At 41.8% G+C, this 24,568-nt stretch overlaps 1 protein-coding gene across 1 annotated transcript; it reads left to right on the plus strand.

Annotated features, from left to right (window-relative positions):
- The first annotated feature begins 10,274 nt into the window (after window positions 1–10,274).
- Window positions 10,275–22,250, plus strand: LOC311193489 (riboflavin-binding protein). The gene is made up of 5 exons (XM_084266321.1): window positions 10,275–10,428; window positions 11,139–11,238; window positions 12,371–12,499; window positions 17,973–18,084; window positions 21,907–22,250. The coding sequence occupies exons 1-5, from the start codon at window positions 10,290–10,292 to the stop codon at window positions 22,141–22,143; spliced, it is 717 nt and encodes a 238-aa protein (XP_084122447.1). The 5' UTR covers window positions 10,275–10,289; the 3' UTR covers window positions 22,144–22,250.
- The last annotated feature ends 2,318 nt before the right edge of the window (window positions 22,251–24,568 follow it).

Genomic DNA, 24,568 nt, shown 5'->3' on the forward strand with positions numbered 1-24,568 from the left:
CGCGGCGGCTTCTTCTCAGCGGCGGCTGCGGCGCGACTTGGGCCCCCGCGGTGTGGAGCCGGCCATGGCAGGCGGGACTCAGGGAGAGCCGGGGCGGTGGCGCCGCCACCACCACCACCGTCGCCGCCACCACCTGCGTGCGGGGCGCAGGGACATGCCCGCACGCCGCCGCTGCCGCCGCTCCCGCCTGTCAGGGAGCGCGGGCGCAGCGGCTGCCGCGGCGCCGCCCCCAGCACCCCCCCGCCCTCCTGTTCCCCCGCCCTCCGCCGCCGCCGCCTATCGCGAGAGCAGCGGCCTCGCGGCGGGGGAAGAGGCGCGAGACTTCGGGGGAGGAAAGGCGGGGAGCGCGCGAGATTTGTCACGAGGGGCGGGCGGGAGGTGCGAGGCGGGAACGGGCGCGGGGCGGCGGGGGCGGGGGGGGCGCGTGGAGGGGCGGGCGGGCGGCACCGGTGCCGCCCGCCCGCCCCTCCACGCCCCCCCCCCCCGCCGCCCCGCCCCTCAGAACGGAGGAATAACCCGCGGCGGATGGGGGCGGGGGGTGTTCCTCCCGTAGGGCTTCCCTGGGGGGGTCCGCAGAGGCACGGAGCTGCCCCCGCTGCGGTGGCAAAGGGATGCTCGGGGGGGGGCGGGACGCAGGCTGAGGATGCGCGATGCGGCCGCGGCTCCTGGGGGTGAGGGCAGCGGTCCCGCGCCCATCGCCCGTGTGCCAGGATCGGCTGAGGGGCCCAGCAGCGACCAGCTTCTGATTGAGCGATACGTTACACTGCTGAGCAGATTGGTATAGATGCAGCTTAAGAGACAATTCATTAATAGCAATTCATAGCACTCAGGTGACTGGACGGGGGTCTGCAGGCAGCCCCCAGCAAGAGCACGGAGCCGCACCAGCTGCACCACCAAGTGCTACAGCCCATGTCCAGGGGGAGCGAGGCCCATCAGGGAGCGGGTTAAGATGCAGTTCAGCCTCTCCTGGGTAGGAAAGACAAACCCCCAGAGATTCGTTACCTGGAGGAGCCATCAGAGCACAATATCGTCATCTCGCGTTTCATCTTAACAATTCACACCCTCTTGGCATTTTTGTCTTGGCAAGTTACTCCCCGAGGGTGCAAGTTACCGGTTTCTGCATGCATTTTTCACAAAAGCAACTTCAAAGTTGTCTCTTTTTCATCACTCTGGTGTAGTCGGGAACCTCGCTCCTGCTGCACAAAAACAAGTCTTTCGTCCTCTGTACCAAGCTCATACATCTTCAACCAGAAGCCTGAGTTCATAAATTTTTCATTCATTTTGTACAAACAAAAGACAACAGAAATAAACTTTCAAACGATTTATTGATGCAGATGAGGGGGGGAACATTTTTAAATAACTATTAGGAATATTTACATTCTTGCCGAAAACTATTTCAGGGTGCTGGGTTAGTCACAGAGACCTTTTTCCATCGTAATTGTATATGATAGAGGCGGACAACCATGTGGAATTTCCCAGCTGGGAACCTTGCCCTAACAATGTAAATAATGCAAATTTATGGGATCTTGGCATCCGTGATAATGTGAGCCTATTAGGATGGCACGGTGCCTCGTCATAATTTGGCTGGATCTTTGCCGTGTTGCAACACGGATGCCAATTAGTTATTTGCTGGTTATGGCCCGTGGGCCACCTTGCACTAGCTCACACCTGTTCACTTCGTGTGCCAAAAAAAGGATTCGTGGCTACAGGAAGGAAAGTCACAAGGAGGAGCTGAATAACGCTACCTGCCTTGGGAACACATTAAAACCAAGTCTCCAGGTGTTAGCTTTAGATAGACTTGGAAACACTTGCTGCCTTCAGGTTCAGTCTTTTGCTCAAAGCAATTTAAACATCTTTTTGATCACTCCAAATCTAAAAACTGTTTGGGGGTTAACAGGGTATTTTGCCTGTGAAAATGCTGTGTTCGGTTTGATCTGGATTATTTATTTCTCTGTTTAATTAGTATTTTGCACTCAAAATGTCTTTCCAATACTTCTGAAACAAGAGAACGGCGAGGTTTCGTGTCGAAGGAATAGGAAAAACACTCCTCATTTTACCAATTCTCCCATATTTTTTCCATTTAAACTTGTCACTGAACATGACCTGAATCTGCAGCCCAATCTGAGTGACCTGATTTTTCTTTTCTGTATGAGCTAGTATTTCTGAACTGGGTTGCTGTTTTTCCTAACTTTAGATAAAAGTGAACGAATCATGACAGGCTTGGCAGGGAAAAGGCATACAAATGAGTAACGCAGAGCGTGGTGTGATGCCACACCTATAGCTCACCGTGTTCCTCTCCAGAAATGTCACATCCAAAAAAGATAGAAGAGCAATTAATACAGGCTTATAAAGGGGCTGATTCTTATGTTTATCCAGACTGACTATCACACAGCAAAAGCTGAGGAGCACAGAGAAACTGTGTAGCTCACCTTCTTGCCAACACTTAGCTAACACTCGATTAATTCTGGTTCTCTTTGCACTTCCAGATACTTCCTTTCCCCGGCTCCCACCTCCCATTTGCTCCATATAAAGAACATCTCAGTGTGCCCTTCTGCCTCAGAAGGTAGCTGAAGCGATGCTGTCCAGGAAGAGTTGCCTTCCGTTCTTCTCTATCTGGTGTAAAGGGATTTTAAACCACAAGGTCTAGTCCAGCTTATTCCATAATGTTTTCTGAAATGACGTAAATCCATCCGCAGCGTTTTTATGACTGCTGAGCACACAGCTACAGCAGTAATTCTTGGAGCTGGAATAGAAATAGCATGAAGCTGTGAGGTTAAAACTTCTTTATTCCAAGCAGAATAGAAAAGGCTTAATAGTGGATGTTATTAGGGTGCTGCTGAGGAAGAGAATTTCCTCTACAAAATGAAATCCTTAACTTGATCATTTGTATTCCTATTAAATCGGAGCATTTAGCACAAAGCCCATCTGATCACCTATTTTCACTGTTTCCAAGGCAGAGCCACATCCCTTATGCCACCAAACCAGTATTATCGCTACGGCTGGTCATTTGTCATTCTGCTCACACCACGCACATAATCTTCACACAGCATTTCTGCTCTGTATGAGAGGGAGGAAATGGCTTCGGTTGTTCTGCATGTTAAGTTGTCACGCACCTTCTGTTAGTGACCCAGTTCTAATGGTATTCACAGAGGAGTTTGGGTCTTTACACTGGAATGCTAATGTTTGACAATTAGCATCATGCAGTCAGCCCAGGAGAGGGCACGGTGCTTTGGGATGTTGTGCTATACCTGTGCAGAATGTCAGCAGTGGCAAGTAATTACATAGGCTGCACGTCATCATTGCCATAGCTTCTGGCTATTTCCCCACCTTCATGCCCATGACAGCATTCTTTTTTCAGAATTCACTGAAAAAAACCCCTGTGTGATACAACTGAATGATAACAGTTATGAGGAAGATTAAAAATAAGGGTAAAAAGCAGTTATGTGAACTGCAGGAAGAGTGTGATTTGTTAGGAAAAGCTGTGACAGAGCCTAACTGATTGTTCTTTATAAAGTGATGCAGCATTTTGTTCTGCAAAAAGCAAGACACCAATTCCAGCTCTGCCAGGCTAACCAAGCAACATGTGCTGCCTGTGCAGCTGAGACTGGCAGCCACAAAGCACAGCTCCCCACTGCCACCCCTAAGCTCCAGGGAAATGGTAAGAAATTGAGGTTTCTCCAAAACAATGCAGAATTAGTAAACCTGGGACCCTGGCAAAATCTAGGCAAAATTTACTCATGATCTGAATCTGGTGAGGTCTGTTATTTGAGAAGTTCTGCATGAGACATTTGTGTAATTAATAAAAATGCTCGTAGCTACACAAGGACTTTTTACAGGAAGGATATAAATACTCATGTTTCAAGGCACAAATTTATCCCTGATTTACAGAGAATTAGGAAGAAATTTCTTCTAGGAAGGTTATTCCATAAAAGTACATTAGACGGTACATTATTCCAGTGCATCTTCCCTGGGAACTACTACTATTAGTCAGCCTTAAGGACAGAATAATGAAGTAAACCAACTGAAAACCTCATCCAGGGTGGCCATTACTAAATCTAGATACAATAAAAGTCCAGTCCTAACTGGATACGATTTGTTTTCCAATCGTTATTTTTCTTCTTTATATACCATGAAGGACATACATCCTTGTTTGCAGCGGTGCAGTATGTCAGAGGGACAGCTTGGCACTGCTGTAACCTTGTTCTAGATATTATATTTACATCTGATAAGAAAGTAGAGGACATAAATATGCAAATATATAACAGGAGTTAGAAGTATGACTATGAAGTCTAGGGAGAGCTTAGTGCAATAGCTAAGTTAACAGCACTTCTTAGCAACAAAAGCTCATCAAACACATTACAGCTTCCAGAAAGAGACCAGTGAATATGCTGTTTTCACTGTCAGCTTGGACTTGATGGTACAGCAATTGCCACAGTTGAGCTGTTACCCCTAGGCGTTAGCAGAGTACAAATCATATTTGCATATAAATATGTATATTTGTATTTCTGAAAGTTTCAGAGAGGGAAGCCCATAGGGGATGGAGAGATGCTGGCCAGCAGGAGCAGCATCAGATCCTAAGTGTTGTCACCCTTTCTGTGGGCACACAAAGATGACCTTTAAGAAGGGTTGGGGGGAGGACTGCACATAGTTCTACTGGTACTTATGGAAATGCCTTCCAAATACAAAAAGACAAATACAAGTAAGCAAGCCATGGAATCCAACGTGTGTGCAGTGGAGGCTGGCATCAGCACACCTCAGGAGAATTAACGTGTCTGTATGGAAAGAGAACAGACAGGAAGGTCATAAATACACTGAGACGGGAGTTGGAAGGGAAAGTGGGTTTTGATTGATACAACAGAAACAGGAGCTGTTTGAGGGATGCAGAGAGATGGGATGATGTAAGGAAAGGTATTGGGTAAAAAAAATACCTTTTCCATGAGTCTTATGGTCAGTTCTCTAACCGCAGATTCATCACAGCGTGATGAGTCAAGAATAATAAATCAAGAATGAGATGACATGTATGGGAGTCATACATGAGATGTCTGCAGAGACACTACATGGACCTCAACTGTGTCGTCCTTAAAATGTATCCCTGCTGGGATACTAACAGGAAAAGCTCAGCAATGATTAATCTGGTGGTTTCCAGTCAGTGCCTTTCAGTATGTTGACCAGTATGATCTCATGGTTACCTTGCACTTGCATTATTTGATTTTCTTTGTAGTCCCGTCAGCTCTTAATTTTGATTACAAGGTGTTCAACATAACAATTAAAAAAACACAACCAGAATGCTAACACAATGGGGCTTAGATATTGCCAGTTCTGGCTTAAAGTACTGCCAGTCCTACCCTCCCCTATTTGTCTTTCTCATTGTGCTGGAACACCCTTTTCCGCACAGCAACACAACTCTTCTACAGCTGTGCTCTAAACAGAACAGGAAAATTGGTTTGGCTACAAACACTGGAGGCAGGGGGAAGTGCTGGATGTCTTTCTGCTGGATCAGTTCCCCCATCTGGTTGGAGAAACTGGGTTGTGCCAACGCAGTGGAGGGAAAGGGACAGGACAGGATCAGAGCAGAAGACCAGGCTGGGGGCCATGGCCATCCGTAACCCAGGATGGGCACCAAATACTTTAAACCACCACATCACGACTTTATGCAGAGAAATCTAGGCATTGCCTCTATTCAAATAACAAACAGCCATCATAAAAGTGCAATTAAATAAACCCCCTAGTTTTCATACTCTCCTAAGAAGAAATTCATCATTCATAAGTGACTGTAGAAAAATAAATTGAGTATTAATAGTCAAAATTAGAAACAAGATTGCAGTCGGTTAATTCCAGAGTACAGGTCAAACTGAACCCAGATTTTCTTCATCACTTGGGAGAGCCCACATCACACCACACAGTCAGTAGCTATCCAAACCAGAGCCCATTCTTTGTAGAAAAAAATAACAATAATTGTTCGTGGTTCAAGGAACCTCACAGTAACAGACCAGCAGAATGTGAAAGGCAAATGAAAGACTAGGGCAAAGGAAGAGCATTCAGTTATGCTTTCAACTCAGTAATAAGCTAAAATAAGTAGGTTTTTGTCCCCTTTAATTTTGAAAAACCTAACATGGGTCTTAAAATAACATTTTTACAATGATAATTTTGTTGTTTGGGCTGTGATTGCTTTTTAAACCGACTGTTCATTAAAATTTCTGCTTTTTTCTCCCCCCACTGACTCACTCTCTTGGTTATATAAAATTACTGGTGCTTTTGTCATTCCTGTGTCCTGTTGGAGAACTAGCTCAGCAACATTTGTGTACTCAAATAAAGCAGGCCAGCCTTACTTTGTGCCATGATGTATTCCTTAAAAAAGACAAAATAAAAGGAGAAATCCAGCCCCACCAAAGTGAACAGAAAGAAATTACACCTTAAATTCAGTAGCGTTAAGATTCAACCTCAGCTTTTTTTCCGGAGTCAGGAGTGCCAGAGTGAGTCCATCTGGAGTGTCTCTCTTGGCATTCAGCTTGACTTGTGACATTATAGGTTCAGCAGAGAGACTTGTGAATAGGAGCTCTTGGTTTGAAGTCTAGCATAATGAAAGTCAAGAATATATACTTATTTGATCATCAAATAATGTGCCCTTGTTGCAAATTTAAATGCAGTTCTGAAAAGAAGCTTCACCGAATAGATGACAACCTGTGCTCCTCATTACATTTCTTGTTACAGTTAACAAGAAAAACACTTCCAGCTTCTGAGCATGCAGTTTCACACTGAGATATGAGGAACAGACAGATTAATTCAATTAGCAGACATTGCCATCTATAATAAAGCTGTAACAGGCCAAATGCTCTCATTTACGCTCCTGAAACCTTGTCCCCCTCCGGTCACACTGTTGCTACACTTTCAGGATGCCAAGAAGGGAAATGGATCTGGCAGTTGTCACTGGTTGGAAGTGCAAACAATTTTTCCCTTAACCACATTGGCTCTGCAGAGTTAACAAGAATATAAAACTGTAAAAACTTACTTCAGTCGTTAAAGGGATCTGACTCACAAAGAAGGAATAGCTATGTCGAGTCAGGAATCGCCAGTTGACATAGTTACTAACCTGACTGCCAGAAGCTGGGAAGTTAGCAACTAGCTTTATTTTTTAAACTCTTTTTTTTCCCCCCTAATTTTCAGCTAATGACTCTTGCCAGAAGGAAGTTGCTCAGGTAGATGGCTCTTGAGACTCGGTTTAGCAGTGTTTGTGGTTCTGGAATAGATGCATACTTTTACTAGCCATCATAGTGCACTATCAATTAGATCATCAGATGATATTAATAATTACAATAATTTAATCTTGTGGTGTCTGAATTGCTGTCTGTGGTCTTTCTCTTAACATCCTGCATGCTTTAGCTCTAGCTCTTGAAAAGATGAATAGAAGTTACAGAGCACTAATATTGGAGTTAAAATTAAATGGCAGGAGGAGCCTTAAAAGTACAAGAACGCCACTGAGTACTTGAAAATAAGTTTAATTTCAATAAACAAAGAGAAATGTCCCATTCTAGTATGGGAGGGGATAAGAAATGTAAGTAATTTCTCAGTATTAGACATCACACAAAAATAATTAGTCAGAGAATACTTTAAGAAACACAAATCAATATTCACTTCCCAGGTGATGAAGATGTATATAGCTGAGATCTCTAAAAGCTCCTTAGCCTGAGCCTGCTTACATGTACTGCTAACCGAAGCCAAGTCTGAGAAATCACAAACATATGACAATTTTCCTTCCTGCTGCTAGAAACTCTGCCTAATCTCCCAGCAAGTGGTCCAGTTTGGCTCATACTCAAAGCCTGAAAGAGATCCCAGTTTCCTATAGCTTAACCTAATTTGTATGTCAACTCGGTGAACAGAGGCATTACAAGAAACCTCCTGGAATGCTTACACCTTTACAGGCATGCATATATTTTGTGCAAACCAAGCAGTAATGCCCAGAGCAGGTACTACTGCTGTGCTTACCAGGCTGGCTAGCCCATCCACTCATCGCAGGGTCAAAAGCAAGCGTTCATATTCTACAGGGGCCTTTGTTTTGTGTGAACGCAGAGCTCCAAGTGCCGAGCAGGATGCACGAATCTTTCACATTACAAATCAGCAAGGAGCTCCATTAATTTCAGCCAACACTAGATGAAGCCACATGAGGTGAAGGCATGGGTAATAAGCCATTAGATGTACTTCAGTTTCTCCTATAGTTACTCTATGCCTTTTTAAACATGCCTTAATTAAATTCATTCTTTAAACTCGTCTTAATTAAATTCATTCTGGAACATAAAAATCACTCAGTTTCCACTGATGTGGAAATGGCTCTTTTTAGGCCAGCAACACTTTTGCCTTGAGGCGTTTACTGGAGATAGGATAGGAATCAGTGCTTATAGCTTATAGAGATTGTTTTATTATCATGCTCAGTGAGTTTGCTCAATGAGATTCACACCACACTTCCACTGTGCCAATGTTTGTTTTTTCAAGCAACAAAGGTTTGTAAATAATGGCCCCAGAGTATTATCTGACAGACCAGTGTTCTGTTTTAAACACAAAAACAACAGATGCTATTTTCCTTATGCACTTTAATAATTGCAAGGTAGCGGGTGGTGCTGTGCAGGCTACAATACCCAGCGAGATTTCATGTATGAAAGGAAGTGCAACTCTTCATCACCCCTATGCAATGGTTTATGTTGGGATGCTGACTCCTCTTTTCAAAAAGCAGATCCCACAGTGAAATCCAGCCAGGAATCACTGTTGATGGTACAAGCAATAGTTTCCTGTAATGCTGTTGACACTGGTTGGAGGGTACATAGGAGACAGAGCAAACAGCAGCAGGTTTCGAAGGGATCTTGTGAACAAAGAACAGAGAGCTGGGACTTAGGAAACACAGATTCTCTTCCAGGGGCTGCAGTAAAATCACTGTGTATGCCAATGCAAGCCATTGTACCTACAATTAAAAGTTAAGGCAGCCAGGCTATAATATATAGTGTTGTTTTTAATGGATCTAATTCAGTGAAGTCCTCATCTGTGATAAGAGCCCCATGAAACTGTTGTAGAAATCAATCGAATCGTTAATAATAAAAGAAATCATTGAAAAATCAGGCAAGGGGGTTAGTTGTATTTGGTATATAGGCAAGCTGTTGTTTTTCTAATTCCTACCTATGTTTGTACTTTCCTCTTTATCATGTCGACGTTTGCAAGCAATAAAAGGGCATTATGTGCTGGTCATTGCATCTGCTTTTGAGATAAATCTATGTTAGCATTCCAAAGGGTCAAGGAACTCTTCCAGGGCAAACAAATTCTGCGGCACTGATGCCAGATGGTGTGTATATAAAGAGGAAAAGAAGAAAATCAACTTACTCTGTTCCTGTTCCAGGGAGAAGTATTCACCCAGAAGGACAGCAAAAGAGGTGAGAAACTACTGAGATATTGGAGAGAGAGGTTTCTTCTTCTGTAACATGTTGTCTTCTTTATATCTGAAAAGCCTAGGTACACAGAGGAGCCGCAGTTCTTATTCAGGCAAAATTATTCAAAGAAGATAACAGGAATATTTAACTAAAGAATGAAGGTTTAAATTAATAACATGTATAAAGAATTATGCATTATGCATATAACAGGTTCTAGATTTATCTGTAGAGCTCACTAACATGTAGTCTGTGTTTAAAAACATTTTAGTCTCACAAACACCAGAGTTTTATCTTGCATTTTTGACCAAACTCTACAAAAGAGGCAGAAAACAGTGGGTCAGATTCTTAGGATAAATTAGTGTAGCCTCAACAAAGGCAAAGTGTCAGTGTCATTCATCCAGCTCAGGTGATGACCACTACTAGCTCACTCGCCACTATATTAAATGTGTAATTTCCAAGTGTGCAAAATGACTCTGCAAGTTTTAGAGCTGAGCAATATTTTCTTCAAATCTAGCGAAGCAGAGGAATGTCTCTTGGAAGGGTTCAAAGACAAATTCAGGCCAGTGTAAGAAACTGAGTATAATTTTCTTAAATACTGAAAATAATAACATTTTCATAAATAGCCTGAACTATTCATGGCTTTTAGCACTCACTGCTGAACCTCAAAAATATGTAGCAGAAATACAAGTGTTTAGATATAAGCAAAGACAAAGGGAGAAAGTGTGTCAATATTTATGTGTGCATCTTTGCTGAGCATATTGTACTTGGTTATATAAGCAGCTTGTTTAAAGCAACCCTTCCTTTTAATGCTATGGCTTCTCCTAGAAATAAAAGGTATAAATAAAGACTTCTCCACACAGGAAAAGGAACCAAACAGCAATGCTGAGGTTTGCTGTAACCATCTTTGCTGTCATAACGTCATCTACCTGCCAAAAATACGGATGTCTGGAAGGGGACACCCACAAACCAAAGCCAAGTCCTGAGCCCAACATGCATGAATGCAGCCTGTACTCGAAATGTAAGAGTGGTTTAATCTTTGTCCAATATAGCTTACAAGTACAGCTTTGTATGCACTAATTGTTTTGGCAGTTACCTTAATTTCTAAAAAAATATGTAAAATGCAGTATATGTTGCATTTGATGCGTCCTTCATTGGCATTTTACACTCAAGAATAAGGTTCTGGCTTTTCACACACTCAAATGCAAAACTCTCACTGACTTAATTTATTATCTTTAAAAAATTCTGATGCAGTTTCCTTTCCCTGTAGTTACATCTGTTTAAACACGTTTACAGCAAAGCTGAATTTGGTGTATTGTGATTAAGTATAAAAATTAATTAATTGTAGCAGACACCAAATGGGAAAGGTTGAAATCAGAATTCTATAGTAAGTAAAGTATAGTATTTATGACATTTCTTCAACTCTCCCTTTATGTTTGGTATCTTTCAAAGTTAGCGGCCCTTGGCATGTAACACCTGGCAGAGTCCTAGTAAAATTTTGGGGGCTCTCTGGGCACACCTTGAGAAAGCAGAGTTGATGCCAATCCACCTCACCTCACATTTACACTGTTACTTCCAAAACCAAAAATGTTAGAGCATCTTCTAGTTATCACCAAGAGACTTTATCATGTTATGGACCAAAGCAGATTCATCTTACATTTTGTGTTTTCCAAATACAGTATTTAAAAAAAAAAAATCCTTATTGCAAGATCTCTGTTTCATTCCTAACAGCTTCCTGTTGCTATGCAAACTTCACAGAGCAATTGGCTCATTCCCCAGTAATTAAAGTAAACAACAGCTACTGGAACAGATGTGGGCAGCTCAGTAAATCGTAAGTCAGCTTTGATGTTGTCTATGTCCTGGTTCAATAGATCTGTGCTGTAGCAGCCACACAGCAACAGTAACTCGCCCTGCAGCTGCTGATGGACAATCCCTAGGTTGCCCCAGAGACGATGCCACCCAGCCTAGTTCCTATCCTCTTTTCTCTATACCTGACCAACATCTAACTGTTCTCTCACAAAATCCCATGATCCCTAAGTATGTACTATTTGTGCAGAAGGATTTATCCCCTTTTATCAGAAAAGGATTACATTTTTTCATGTTTACTTTCAGAAGAACCAGGTCTAGCAATGCAAAGCAGTCCTAAACCCACCGTAGGCAACAACCCCACTGCACCTCTGTAGCTCTCCACAGCAGCCATCACATACCAGTGAGTGTGACCCCTAGACAATACTGATCAGGCTTCTTCCTTTGTTTAGAAAGCAGATCAACTAGATTATTAAATCTCACGAACAAAAGACGCAAGAGTCTAGAAATTAAACTTCAGAATATTTGGAATAAAAGTTCTTACAGTCCTGTGGGTTTTGCAGCCATGAGGAATGTCTTCATAATTAAGATTTTTAGTAGCCCTTTAGATGTTAGAGCTGTGGAACATGGCAAGTTATAGAAATAAAAGAATGAAAGTACAAAACAATTAAGCAAAAACAGATGTGCAAAATAACAGCTATTCCCTGCCACTCCCAGAAGAGCAGCATTAGTATGCGTTTTTAAGTAACTTCAGCTGGGCTGTGGGAAAATCTAAAGATTAATGAAACCATGAGGCTACAGCATAGGAGAAGTTTTGTACTATAGTTTTAAACTACATTTTATTATTGCCTGGAATCGTTCTTGCCAGGAAAACTCAAAGCCTCAAAAGTTTACAGAAAGCTTACACAAATGGGGCTGAAATATGCATGGAAACATTTGTGCACTCTTTTGCCAGCTATGGTAATTGCACGGAGTCTGTACACAATGCCAAAGGAATGAATGTGGAACCTAGACATTAACAGGGCAAAAGGGTGCTTTTCTGTGCCTTTCTCCTAATCTGTAGTATCACATCCACATCAAAGCAGGCCTAGAAAACTGAGGCTGTAGCCTTGATGCTAAGAAACAGGCTTATTTGTGGCTTTTCTCACCCACCACAGATGCGAAGATTTCACGAAGAAAATTGAGTGTTTTTACCGGTGCTCTCCACATGCTGCTCACTGGATCGATCCCAACTACACTGCTGGTATCCAGTCTGTTCCACTGTGTCAAAGCTTTTGTGATGACTGGTAGGTCCAGCTTTTTATCAAAGTATTTTTATTTAGCTCTAATATGCCTGTGTTACTCAGGTCTGGAGAAGCATGGGTGGATGAAGCACTCCCAATCATGTGGCAGTAAGATTCAATGGTGTTGTACCACCTTCACACCTTTTCTCTTGTTTTTCTCCTTCATCTCGTGTTTGCCATCTCTCAATTTTCCTTTGCCAAGCTCCTACCCCCAAAATAACAGACACAGGCTGAATGCAGGATGGAGTCACTAAACTCCAGTAGAGGACAGGGACAGCACAACTCTGCTTTCAGCAAGGAAGCGGTGCAGTGGCTCCAGAACCGCCTGGTATGATGGAGGAGCTCCACCACATTGACAGGCACTAACAGCAGTTAAGGGCCTGCCCATCCTTTGTAAAGCCCATGCCAGTGAGCTAGAATTTCTGCAGTTAGCATTTTAAATCTAAATACTTCATCATGATGTGATATATTTCTTTTATATGTATAAAATGCACTGTGAAAATATGAAAGCAGGCACTTCCTGTATGTTTTCAGCTAATTCGTGTAATAAATTATCTTAATTCCTTAGTTTTTCACCCTTGGCCTTTTCCCTTCCATCACCCTTCTCTCTAAAACCATTTCCAAAAGCCTGACTCTCAGAGAAATTTCCAGCCAAGTAATGCTAAAAACATTAATAGCAATAAGTAAGCATAATAGCATTTCGTTTCCCAATGTACAGTATGAAGGAATCATGTTATTTTTTGAGTGCAAGACATGTAGTGGGGTCAACCCAGCACCTCTCTGTCCTTAGTCTTGAGGTAGAAGCATAATATCTGGGTGGGGCACTGAGATTTTCTCCATGGTCGATATCCTTCCCTCCTTCCTTGTTATAAGATGCTGGGTCTTAAACAATGTCATATAAATCTCAGCCAATGCCATGCTAACTGGTGTGTAGTAGCTACAGGAAGTGGTATGGTTAAACTGGTGTGAAGCACAGTGCAAACAGCACAGGCTGTGTTGGCACTATAGGGCTATAACCATTGCTGGCATCCCTTGGAAATAATGAACTGTGAATGTCTGAATCCTTTAGACTGCTCTGAAAAATCATGGAAAACTGTTAGGATACTTCCAAAAATGTTAACAGAATTGCTTTTCTTGGAAGCACAGAAGATACAGAGCACACAGTAGCACATGGTCAGGTTCTCTTGCAGTGCTCTGTACGGTGCTTTCCCTTACAGTTATGCAGCTTGAATATTACTGACACATGGATCCATTTTCACTCTTGTCTTCTCTCCAAGGGCACAGTCATGTATGCAGGGCAGTGTTTTGGTAGGACTTGTCTTCAAATATGTCTCCATTGCTTTGAGCCAGAGATGGAAACAAGAATCATAGCTTGGATTTGTAATGGAATTTAGCAAGGAGGGCTGATGTATTTCTTAGCTTCCTTAGAGTTTCCTTTAGTGATAAATTTATTTCTGTGTTAGGAAACTTTGCGTGCCTTGGGAACAGATTTGTCATGTGCAACCTTCCTAAATTTGTGGTGATTCTCTAAACTGAATCCAGATTATTGACCTCCTTGAAGATTTAGGCTGAGACCTTGACTTGGCCTCAGTGCTCAGAATCTAAAAGCTCAGAACCAAGTATTACCAAAATTTGAAGGCATTTGGATACTAAAGCATTGGAGTTTCTAGTGAGCTTTAGAACAAGTCTAACAGGCATAGCAATAGAATACCAATATCTTAAAAAAAAGTATCAGAAAATAAGTAGCAGATCAAGTCATCACCAAAATGCTATATCCAGTGAAAGTGTAAGATGAAAGAAAATATACCCTGTAAGTTTAGCTTGCATCTATTAACTATGCTTTAAGCCAGCCTTAGTATATGTAAGAGTTATACCTAAGTGTATGTGGTGGATCAATATTACATAGCAAAACCCTCAGTGTCCCCTGTGTACTGCCAGAACCCTCAGGGAAATAGCATTTTTAACCTTCGTTGTTGGAAAATGTGTGTGTGTGCTTGTGTGTGTGTGTGTGCTTGTGTGTGTGTGTGTGTGTGTGTGTGCTTGTGTGTGTGATTGAGAGCTGCTGCACAGGAAAAACCGACCCTTTACCAGTACAGAGCCTCCTGGCAGAGAGCAGGCGCTACTCTAAACAAGTACTCAGCAGTGATCTATTGCCTCTGTTGGCGTCACACATGCCTGGCCTGAATCAAAAATGTAGTGATGACCCTTTACTGGGCATGCTAGTCTGTGGGCCTGCCTAATGCCAATGTCAAACCCATTCCCTCATCCTGCTTAAGGCCTGAGGGTAGAAAAGAGCTTGGACAGAATTCCCACTCTTTCTGGTGATCTAAAGGAACATTTTTTCATGTTCTATTCACTGGAGTCCCTTTAGCGTGCCGTAGCATTGCTAGTGATGTGACCTACTTTCTCTACATGCCATGAGTGTGCCTGCTGCATACTGTATGTCTTTGTGGCCAGAAGTGTGCAGAGGATTCTGAATGAGCAGTGACTTCATTTAAAAGAAATTCATCTGTCTAGCTCCAGGCCTTCCTTTTCTTCCTATTGCCTTAAGATTCCTTGCTCCCACTAGTCCTAATACTATTGCTTTTGAAAGATCCTGATGTATAAGCCATTTTCTGATCCACCTGTGCCCTTTAAAAGAGAAACAGATAATTCAGACAATTATAAGGAGGGGCCAGAGGGGTGGGGGGATATAAAAATATCCTGACCATTGTACATAGGGAACTAGATTGTTCAAGGAGGATCTTTTATATTTTTATTTCTGAGAGGTTTTAATTAATGTTTGAAGAAACCATTTATGGGTTTCTGGACAGCAGAAATCAGATTTTCATAATTACTTCCATTTGGATAAAGAAAACCTCATAATAATAGAGTTATGTCTTGCTACCTGCTTATATAACGTACCACAGAGTCAGACAATAAGCATAATTAGGAAACATTGCATCCGACAATTCAATAGGTAATAGTGAATAAACAGATAAATGCTTCAATAAACATATTAATAATACTCATAATTTGAAAGGTATAACGGAAGGTGACACTAATTTTGAAAGAAGCCGTTCTGCCCTCTCCTAAGCACCAAGAGCTGCTCATTCTTTCCCCTGCCCTCTCCCCACCCACATGCCAGTGTTTGAGAGGCTGTGAAGCAATCCTGGTCTGGGAACCCATCTGGCTGAAAAATACTTCACCATACAAAAAAGGAAGCAAAAAAGAAGACCGTGGGAAGGACACAACTACATTAAGTGGAAATGCTAGCACTAGGCAGGTCATGGTAGATAATGATCGACTTTGCTGGAAAGCAATGAATTCAAGTACATGTGTACAGTAAAGGATGTGCCTACATGACTTGAAAATCCACAGCTGATTGTGGAATCTGATGCTGGTATGTAGGTTATAGACGGAGATTAACAGAAAGTTTGTGCTGATGCTTGTAACTGGTGTGCAGGCAAAGCAACTGGTATTAGAGAAAGAGCTGTAACTGGGAGTAACCTCTGTGTGTCTCTCTCAGTCAGGGTACAATGCTGCAGCTAACAACCAACAAACCAATTATTCTCAGTGTCCCTAGTCCCAAATCCAGTCATGGTAAAAAATAGTAGCTGAGCCTATCAGTGTCACATTATATTAATTTATCAAATTGCAGCCTGTTTCCAACAGAGCCCCTCCCTCTGTCAGCAGACTTGTGGATAAATGAGACATTTGAAACTACATGTCTTCTCCCCCAGACCTGTTTAGCCCAGGCCTAGTTACCCTCCATCCGTGACCGCTCTTTTTCCCTCCACTTGTTCTATTCTTACCCCACTACCACGGAGAAATGAGTGTTTTGGGAAAGTAGCAATGGCTGGTGATCACTACAATATGCAGGATTTTTTTTCCTAATGTTCTGATCACTGTGTCAGAGTAGCCTTGAGAAACTGAACTTGTAGGAGATCAGGAAGACACCGAAGCACCGCAGAGCTTCTTACCCAGTCAGTCCTTCGGCAAAGATCTTGACTTTTACAGACTGACTTCAAGGTAAAAACAAGAGGCAGGAATATTTTCAACCTACTTCATAGTTTCTCTGAGCATTGCAAATATGTTTAAAGTCACTTCAGCCACACTACAATAAAAACTACTAAAGGTCCTATAGGATCTATACAGAGCTAAGCAATTGTAATTAGCATTTGTGCTTGTAATATGCCACACCTAGAAATCCTGATACTAGCTGTGGCTTAATTTTCCAGACACTGTGCATTAAATATTGCCCATAACAAAAAAAAGCCCAGAAAACCTAAGAAAAGGTTCTGCAGATGTGCATATTCTTACCTTTCTGCATGTGCAAAGGTATTGCAACATGTAGTCCCTGTAGTTCTGTTACCACGTGACAACCTCGTGTTTCATTTAAAAATGTAAGTCTGCAGCCCTCAGGATATCAAAGTCGTTTTGGAATCAAGATCCTGAAAATTAAAAATGACAAACAGCAAATATAACCACAGACAATAATTATAAATACCATGCTGAACTATGCTAACTTTTTGAAAGCTGTGCCTTGTGGTTTTGGCATTCTCAGTTGCTGTTGTGAATAGTTTGCCTGAAGCCATAGTGACTGAATATAAGTAGATGTTAAATGATTTGCAGAAAATGATCCTTAAGAAAGGTAAGAGCCAAAAGGTAGAACATAAAAAGAAGAAGAAAGGAAATTATGTAGGATAATGGTAAGCTGTGAGATCTCTCATCACACAGACCAGACAGTTGCATACCATACTCATTCCAGGCCATTCACAGGCTTGCCTTTTTTGTTTTTTTTTTTTTTTTTACATTACCATTTACAATTTTTAAAAAAATGAAAATTTAAAATTTTGGACCCTATACCCTGCAAGACTGTTATCTTTGCTCCCTCATTTTAAGTTTAACTTCTTTGAAAACATCACTCTGAGGCTGACAGCCCATTACTTCATATGATTTTTTGTTTTTTCCTTATTTTAGCAAACATTCTTCATAGCAATTCCCTGCTCAGGAAATACCATTCTTCCTTTCCTATATTAATTCATAAATACAAACTCTCCCCACATCTCCCTCAAGTGACAGTTCACTCTCAGCACACCTGTGCTCTGTCACAATATTGAATATGAGCATTCATGAAACTCCCTCCCACACAGTATTTCCTCCGCTCAACAACAGCAGCAAACACAACCCAGCAGAAAACACTCCATGAATGAGTGTGGCTTCTCAGAACACCAGCCTTTTCACTTAAGTTGGTGAGTATAAAATTTAGAGGGTGAACTGTTTGATTTTTATGAGGATTTAGGTCTTCCTAGCCAACTCAAAGTTTATGTATATGTCAAGCTAAGAGAGCGCACATATTTCTTGAAGATCTGTTGCTAAGCTTCACGGTGCAACTATACAATGTTACTAGCACAGCCAAAGCATTGAGTTGAATCTGAGTCCACTGAAAAAAGTGAGATAAATAACTGTATCTTCCATACTATTCTCCATGAAGGTATGAAGCCTGCAAAGATGATTCCATATGCGTCCGTAACTGGCTGACGGATTGGGAACGGGATGAAAGTGGGGAAAACAGCTGTAGGAATAAATGCATCCCCTACAGTGAGGTAAGAAAACCTGATCACCTGGAGCAGGAAAAATGGCATTGAGGGGTTTTTTGTTCCCCTGAATATGTGGTTGTAAAACAGGTGAATTACTTTTAATTCAGCAAATTTGAGCTGTAGCTACATCAGACTTTTTAAGTATATATATTTTCAAACATTTATATTTATGTAGATCACTCTAAGTATATATACATTTAATCACTGTTCACACCACTTGTGAAACAAAAATAAAAGTTCAAGCAGCACTGGTATTTTACCCACAGTGGAGCTTAGTGAGTAAAAGCTAGATGAAGTTTGTTCATACAACAGAGACACTGAGATGCCTTTTATAAGGTTCCTTATATAGTGTGGGGTTTTACACACCTCTGTCTTTTTAAATTGAGATGTAAGCTCCCAGATCATTAAGGAATTTTTAAGGTTCTCTTGCCTATTAGGCATCTTTCCTCTTTTCTCTGTTATGCACAAGTCCTCCATCCTGCAAATCCCTAAGTTGTCCCTTTTCTTCTCCATAGATCTATCAGATCTCTGATGTGCGTTCTCCATTGTGTCTGCCAAGGCAAGACAGTGCTAACTTTGTTCTGTAAAATTCTGATGGTTAAAAAGCAGCACTGATATGCTTTCTGAGAGCTTATCCTGTCTTTCTGAGAAGGCTTAATGGTTGGGGTAACTAATTTTAGGAACAAAAGTGTATAAAATTAGAACTGATAAGACTTAAAGAAGCAAGGTTGTCTGAAAACCAATCTACAGAGCTTTCAAGAGGCAGGTAGGAGGATTTTTTACTGACTCAAGTAAGTTTTGCATCAGGGCCATGTAATTCAGACCAAAACTGATACACTTACTGGAATAATTTTAACAGTTCAACTTCACCACATCCATGAAAACTGTCCAAATTGCAGAAGTAAACAAAATTTAAGTGTAGTGCTCAGGGACTGGGAGTAAGGCTTGCAGAGATCCAATTCACTGTTCTGAATTCAGTTCACATGCATGTGTGTCCAGAGGTCAGCTCAGAAACTGATAGACGTGGAAGTCACAGTCCAGTTAGTGCAGGATTGCTGCCTGCCTTGCAAAAGTGACACTAATCAGCAGGCTCAGGAAGATGGCCAAAAAAACAAACCAGCTGAGGAAACTTACAACTTAGTTTCCCAGATGTGCTAAATCATCAGTAGTTCCAGATGAAGTGAAAAATCTCCACAAATAATCTCCAGTCCCTGTTCAAACCATTCCTGGTCCAGAGATAGGAGTTTTTAACCTTGAATTCCCTTCTACTTATTTCTTAAAGAAAATATACCATCTGCAGGGAAAAACATGCAGCAAATCCAGAGGTCTTATCACTTGAAGCCAGGCGCAGCTATTCCTAAAGCAAATGGAACCACACCCTAAACTGCCCATGTTTTTCTCCAAAAATAGGTTTGCATGGTAAGTAAGAATAAAGATGAAGTTTCTTCAGAGAAAATTAAAAAAACACATTTCCCACATGAAAATTACATGACATACAAGCACTAGACTTGCTTGGTTTGGATTCAACTTACGGGAACAAAATTTGTTGCTACCCAGAAGCACAAAGGGTTTTCCAATGTCAGAGCACTGTCAAGAGATGCTTACTTTCTTCTGATGCCCTCAGCTCATACAGAGGAGCAATCAGCAGCATTTAACCTATGCAAAGGTGGTAAGGACTATTTGGAAGAAATGCTGAACGTTAAGGATGCACAGTGGATCGCAGCCAGTTTTAGGCTGGCTAAAATGAGGCACGTTTTGTTATTCTCCCAGCTGAGTGCTTCCCAAGCAATGTTAATGCACAGACTAGAACATCTTCCAAGAAGCTGAAGAATCAGAATCCTTTGTGGCAATTTAGGGACATGTTTGGTAAATGGGCCGTGTGCACTGTCTAGGCTCTGATCTTTAAGCAGAGTTAGGAGGAAAGTCAAAATAAGATTACTAATTTAGCAAGTAGAAGAGCATGAATACATGTTACAGAACTCATGGGGCAGAACAATGGGATGTAGCTGTGTCTTTTGCATATGGAGCTATGAAAATCCATGTGACATCTTGTAATACTTTTTGGAATGATTAGCACATAGAAATCCAGGTACTGTATGGGAGCTAGAAGAAAATGTCTAGTGCTATTTAAAAGCACAGGAATAGTGGGAAAGAAACAGCTAAGATCTGCTTGCCCTGAGAACACTAAGAGAGAACTAGATGCAACAACCACTAGCCAACCTCCTCACTTTTCCTCCAGCAACTGCAGCATCCAAGGAGTAAGCCCTTGATAGAGATGGTGTGAACTGAAAAGCTATTTTACGGAGTCTTTGGGGGCTATTTGGAATGGACCCTATTATTCACAAAGGATAGATTTCTAAGGCTAAAGCAATGGCTTTGCTTTCGTCTCATCTGCCTTCCTGCACAGAATAGGCCAACGTGGGGAGACAGGGAGACAGCTCATAAGAAGAACTTGTTGTGGAAAATAAACTGAGTAGAAACTGCAGCACTACAGATGCCAAATGCCACTTCCACATAACAGACTTAAATCTGTAATCATGATTTTTGTCTGCACAGAGCAGCTTCCATGCAGAAATATCCCAACCACAGACAGGGCACCTTCTCTGAAATTCACACTGTCAGATCTTCATATGAGCTGGTGACGACAGTAAACCAGCACAGCATCCAGAAATTACAGCACTGAAGAAATACTGTACAATTAAAGAATCAGCGTCATGTGCAAGAACTGCTTGTACTATTACGGTTGAAAAACAGCTTCCTTCAGAGGTGTCATGGTCAAGGTGAATCAGTCAGTAATAGAACCCAGCAGCTCTGCTGCCTGATCCACTGGTTCAGTCATTAACACTCCTACTCCTTAATTCCCAAGGCTTCTACTTCTGACATCACTCCTACTCCCAACTTCATTCTTAGTTTTGCTTCTGGGAGTACCAAAAGCTTCCTTTACAGAAACATAAAAGATTGAACTTCAACCACAAACACACGGGAGAAATGCAGGCAAGATAAAGTATATATCCTGCCCACTCTGCAGCTGGTCACAATAACTCCTAATACTCTTTAAGCAAACTCAAGCTGGGCAGACAGGTTTTCACAATGTGAGCTTGGCAAGCAAGAAATATCTTTGTTGTGTGACTGTACAGGTCCTGTGACAGAGAGGCCTTACAAAACTATGTACTCTCAAGAATCGGACAGATTTACCCACAGAGAGTGCAAGAAGCTGCAGTTTGCAATTTCTTGAGCCAGAAAGGCCAGAAAGGCCAGAAAGGCCATTGCCTTTAGCACTACAGAGCTTGAAGAAAACTTTTCTTCAAGGAGGTTTTAAGTTATATCCCTTCTCTTTGTCTATGAGGTCCTGCCCAGTCACCATGTACTCTGCAGCAGGCATAGTGAGATTTCTCGGAGCTGTGACTCCACTGGTCTCACTCCAGCCTGTAGGTAGAAAGATTCCCATGTTCAAAACACTCAGATCCTGAGACATGTCAAAGTGTTCTGACATGCTACAAGTTGTACAGGCTCTCACACACAGAAAGTTAGCTGGGCTGTCAGGGCCAGGGTAGAAACAAAGGCCTGGCTGTTGATCACTTTGCACTTTGTGTAATAACTTGCTCTCACAACACGCAAATCTCTTTTGCTAGTGGTGGGTCTGGATAACATTTTAAGACATCTCAGAAGTGATGAAGCATGGCACACAGCAACACAGTAGGAGACTGGAGACCGTTTTTTCATAATCTAGTACCAATTTTTTAAAAGTGATAAATGTTTATCGGTTTGCTGCAAATCAATTTTAACCCTTTTTTAATGTAATAGATGCATTTCTTATTTGACACACAGATGTATGCAAACGGGACTGACATGTGCCAGAGTATGTGGGGGGAGTCATTTAAGGTGAGCGAATCCTCCTGCCTCTGCTTGCAAATGAACAGGAAGGACATGATGGCAATGAAGTATCTGCTCTCCGAAAGCTCAGAGGAAAGCTCCAGCATCAGCAGCAGTGAGGAGTATGCCTGCCAAAAGAAACTCCTGAAGTTTGAGAAACTAAAGGGAGAGGAAGGGGAACAGACAAGATAAATGCTGGTGGATGTATGTCAGGACAAGAGAAGTCGTTCTGGAGGCTGGGCTCAGGGCATCACGCCAGCCTGCTTTATCCCTTACTTCCTAGAACACAATAAATCAATGGCTGGTTATATTAATCTTTCTCTGATGTTTTTGCATCTGCATCACAAAGCTCCCAGACAGGTTAGCACAGGTGTAATCCTGTGACTTGAACTGGACGGCTAGAAGCCTGCAGGTAACATCTAGGGGTTGACTTTCAAAGAGGAGAGGCATGGGCAGCTCCTGCTGACTTAAGGTGGAACAGTGAGAACTGGAGACCTCTGGAAACCCAGGCCAGTAACCCAGTAATGCACCAACCCCTTCATTAGCATAGGCACACAGCACACTCACCATCACAAGTTCCTGTGTGCCAGGCTCTGCTCAGATAAAGAAGAAATGCTGCAGGCAGAAATAGCTCAGTGAGCCTGGCTACTGACCACTGAAAATTCATTTATGTCATATCTCAAAGAAGTAATTGCAAAACAGGGGACTGTGGTGTACTAGGTAAATCTCTGGATCCATATATTGTATACAATGAGTAGGGCTGGTTGTACTGGGCTTTTACCTCATACAACAGCAGTACCAGTCTCTTACAATATGAATTTGAAGAATAACTTTGAGTGCAATTAATCCTACTCAGTGATTCCAAACAGAATGATCTCTGACAAACAGGAAGGACCCTAATGATGTTGCTCCCATCAGTAATTCTGCTTCCCAGCATCACTGTTAATGGTCAAAGTAAAACCAAAATCTGTACCAGTCCCAGAGAGACTTGTCAGGTAAGGATGAATGAAATCCTGCTTTCACTTAGGCTTCCCTACTCCCTCTGATATGACAGTAGAGCAGACAGGTCTGTGACATTCTGTACTGCCTTTCATAGTGGTATCACCAGGGAAAACATGAGAATTTAAGGATTTAATTTGTAGTTCAGATTATCAAATTGTAAAAATTCTCAGTGCTTGCTGTAGGACTAAACATCTTACATCACTTCATGACCTGGCCCACAGTTAAAACTGACTTGGCACATCCCAGTAACCTAGGAGAATCTTAAAAATCCAGCACACTTTCTTCACTGGGCTGTTTATTTATTTGAATGGTTTCACACAGCTGCAAAAGAATTGCTAGACCCATTAGGTCATGCTCTGCTTCCAAGCAGCTTGGCAGTATATTTAACAATGGGCTAATTCCTACCAGCACTGAATTGATTTTAGAATGATACTTGGTTACATCTGTATTTTGTGCTAACTCAGTTTGTCGGTTTTACTGATTAAAAAGAAAGAAGAAGAATTGGGTCTTCTATAAAGTTCTGACTCCTTTTTCCTCTATTTCACTACCTCTGCTCTTTCTGTTCTTTACTGCACTTGAATCAGAGCAGAATTTTTCATGCTTTTTTATTTTGCTGTGCTCAGAATTCAAGAATAAATTATCCCCTCTCACTGCTGTAACACCAACTTTTTTTGTATCACCATGGCCAAAGATTTCCTTCATGTTGTTTAAGTATAGCACAATTGTTTCTGCCTGTGTCTCTGCTCTTTGTCTTCCCATTCCACTTTGTTCTCTTTTCTCTGGCTACATTACTCTTGAAACCACACTCAACATACAATTCTCCCATGCTTAGTTTCAGGATGACCCATGAGACTGGTTGTTGCATGTTCCTGAGCAGCACTGGATCCTACAGCAGCTCAGGGACCAACCCATTTAGCTCCTATTCAAAACTTTCCCACTGACTCATGATGTACCCTCAGCAAACCATTTAACTCTTCTGTGACCCCAGTAATTTTGCAGGGCTACCATATTTCCTTGAGCTCATATCATTTCTAAGCCAAAAAGTCAAGAACTACTCAGCTGAGTAGTGAGGTGTGAACTGTGATCTTAGCAGTCAGGCTCATTGCTTTGAACTTGGTTATATCACAAAACCTTCATGTGCATGCAGCAACCTTTCTAAGTCACTATTCGCTCTGTCTAGCTGCTTTTTACACACAGTAATTTACATCTTAGACAATTTCTGTGTCACTTAGAACTGCCAACAGTGGTGATACAAAAAGGCTAGGAAAACTCAGATAAGGCAAGATTAAAAATAACACAAATCACTAAAAATTAAACTACAATATAGTGTCAAGGTGAACAGGGAAAAGACCCAAGTTACTGATGACTGCAGACATGCCCAGCTAATGCTGACCCGATTTGGTAAGTGCCTGCTGTGCATCACAGATGAAAAGCACATGCCCAGCTTCTGAACCTACACTGGCCTAGGCAACTGAAATGTCTCTGTATTTAAGTGACACTAGATTCAACCAAGATCTTTATCAATAAAGTGTCACAATAGTAGATCAAATGTTATGTGAAATCTGTTGTGAAATCTGTTCCCACAGTAATCTGTAGGAAACAAACTTACAACCTT

The sequence above is a fragment of the Gallinula chloropus genome (genome assembly GCF_964237585.1).
Source record: "Gallinula chloropus genome assembly, chromosome: 6".
Taxonomy (NCBI): Eukaryota; Metazoa; Chordata; class Aves; order Gruiformes; family Rallidae; genus Gallinula; species Gallinula chloropus.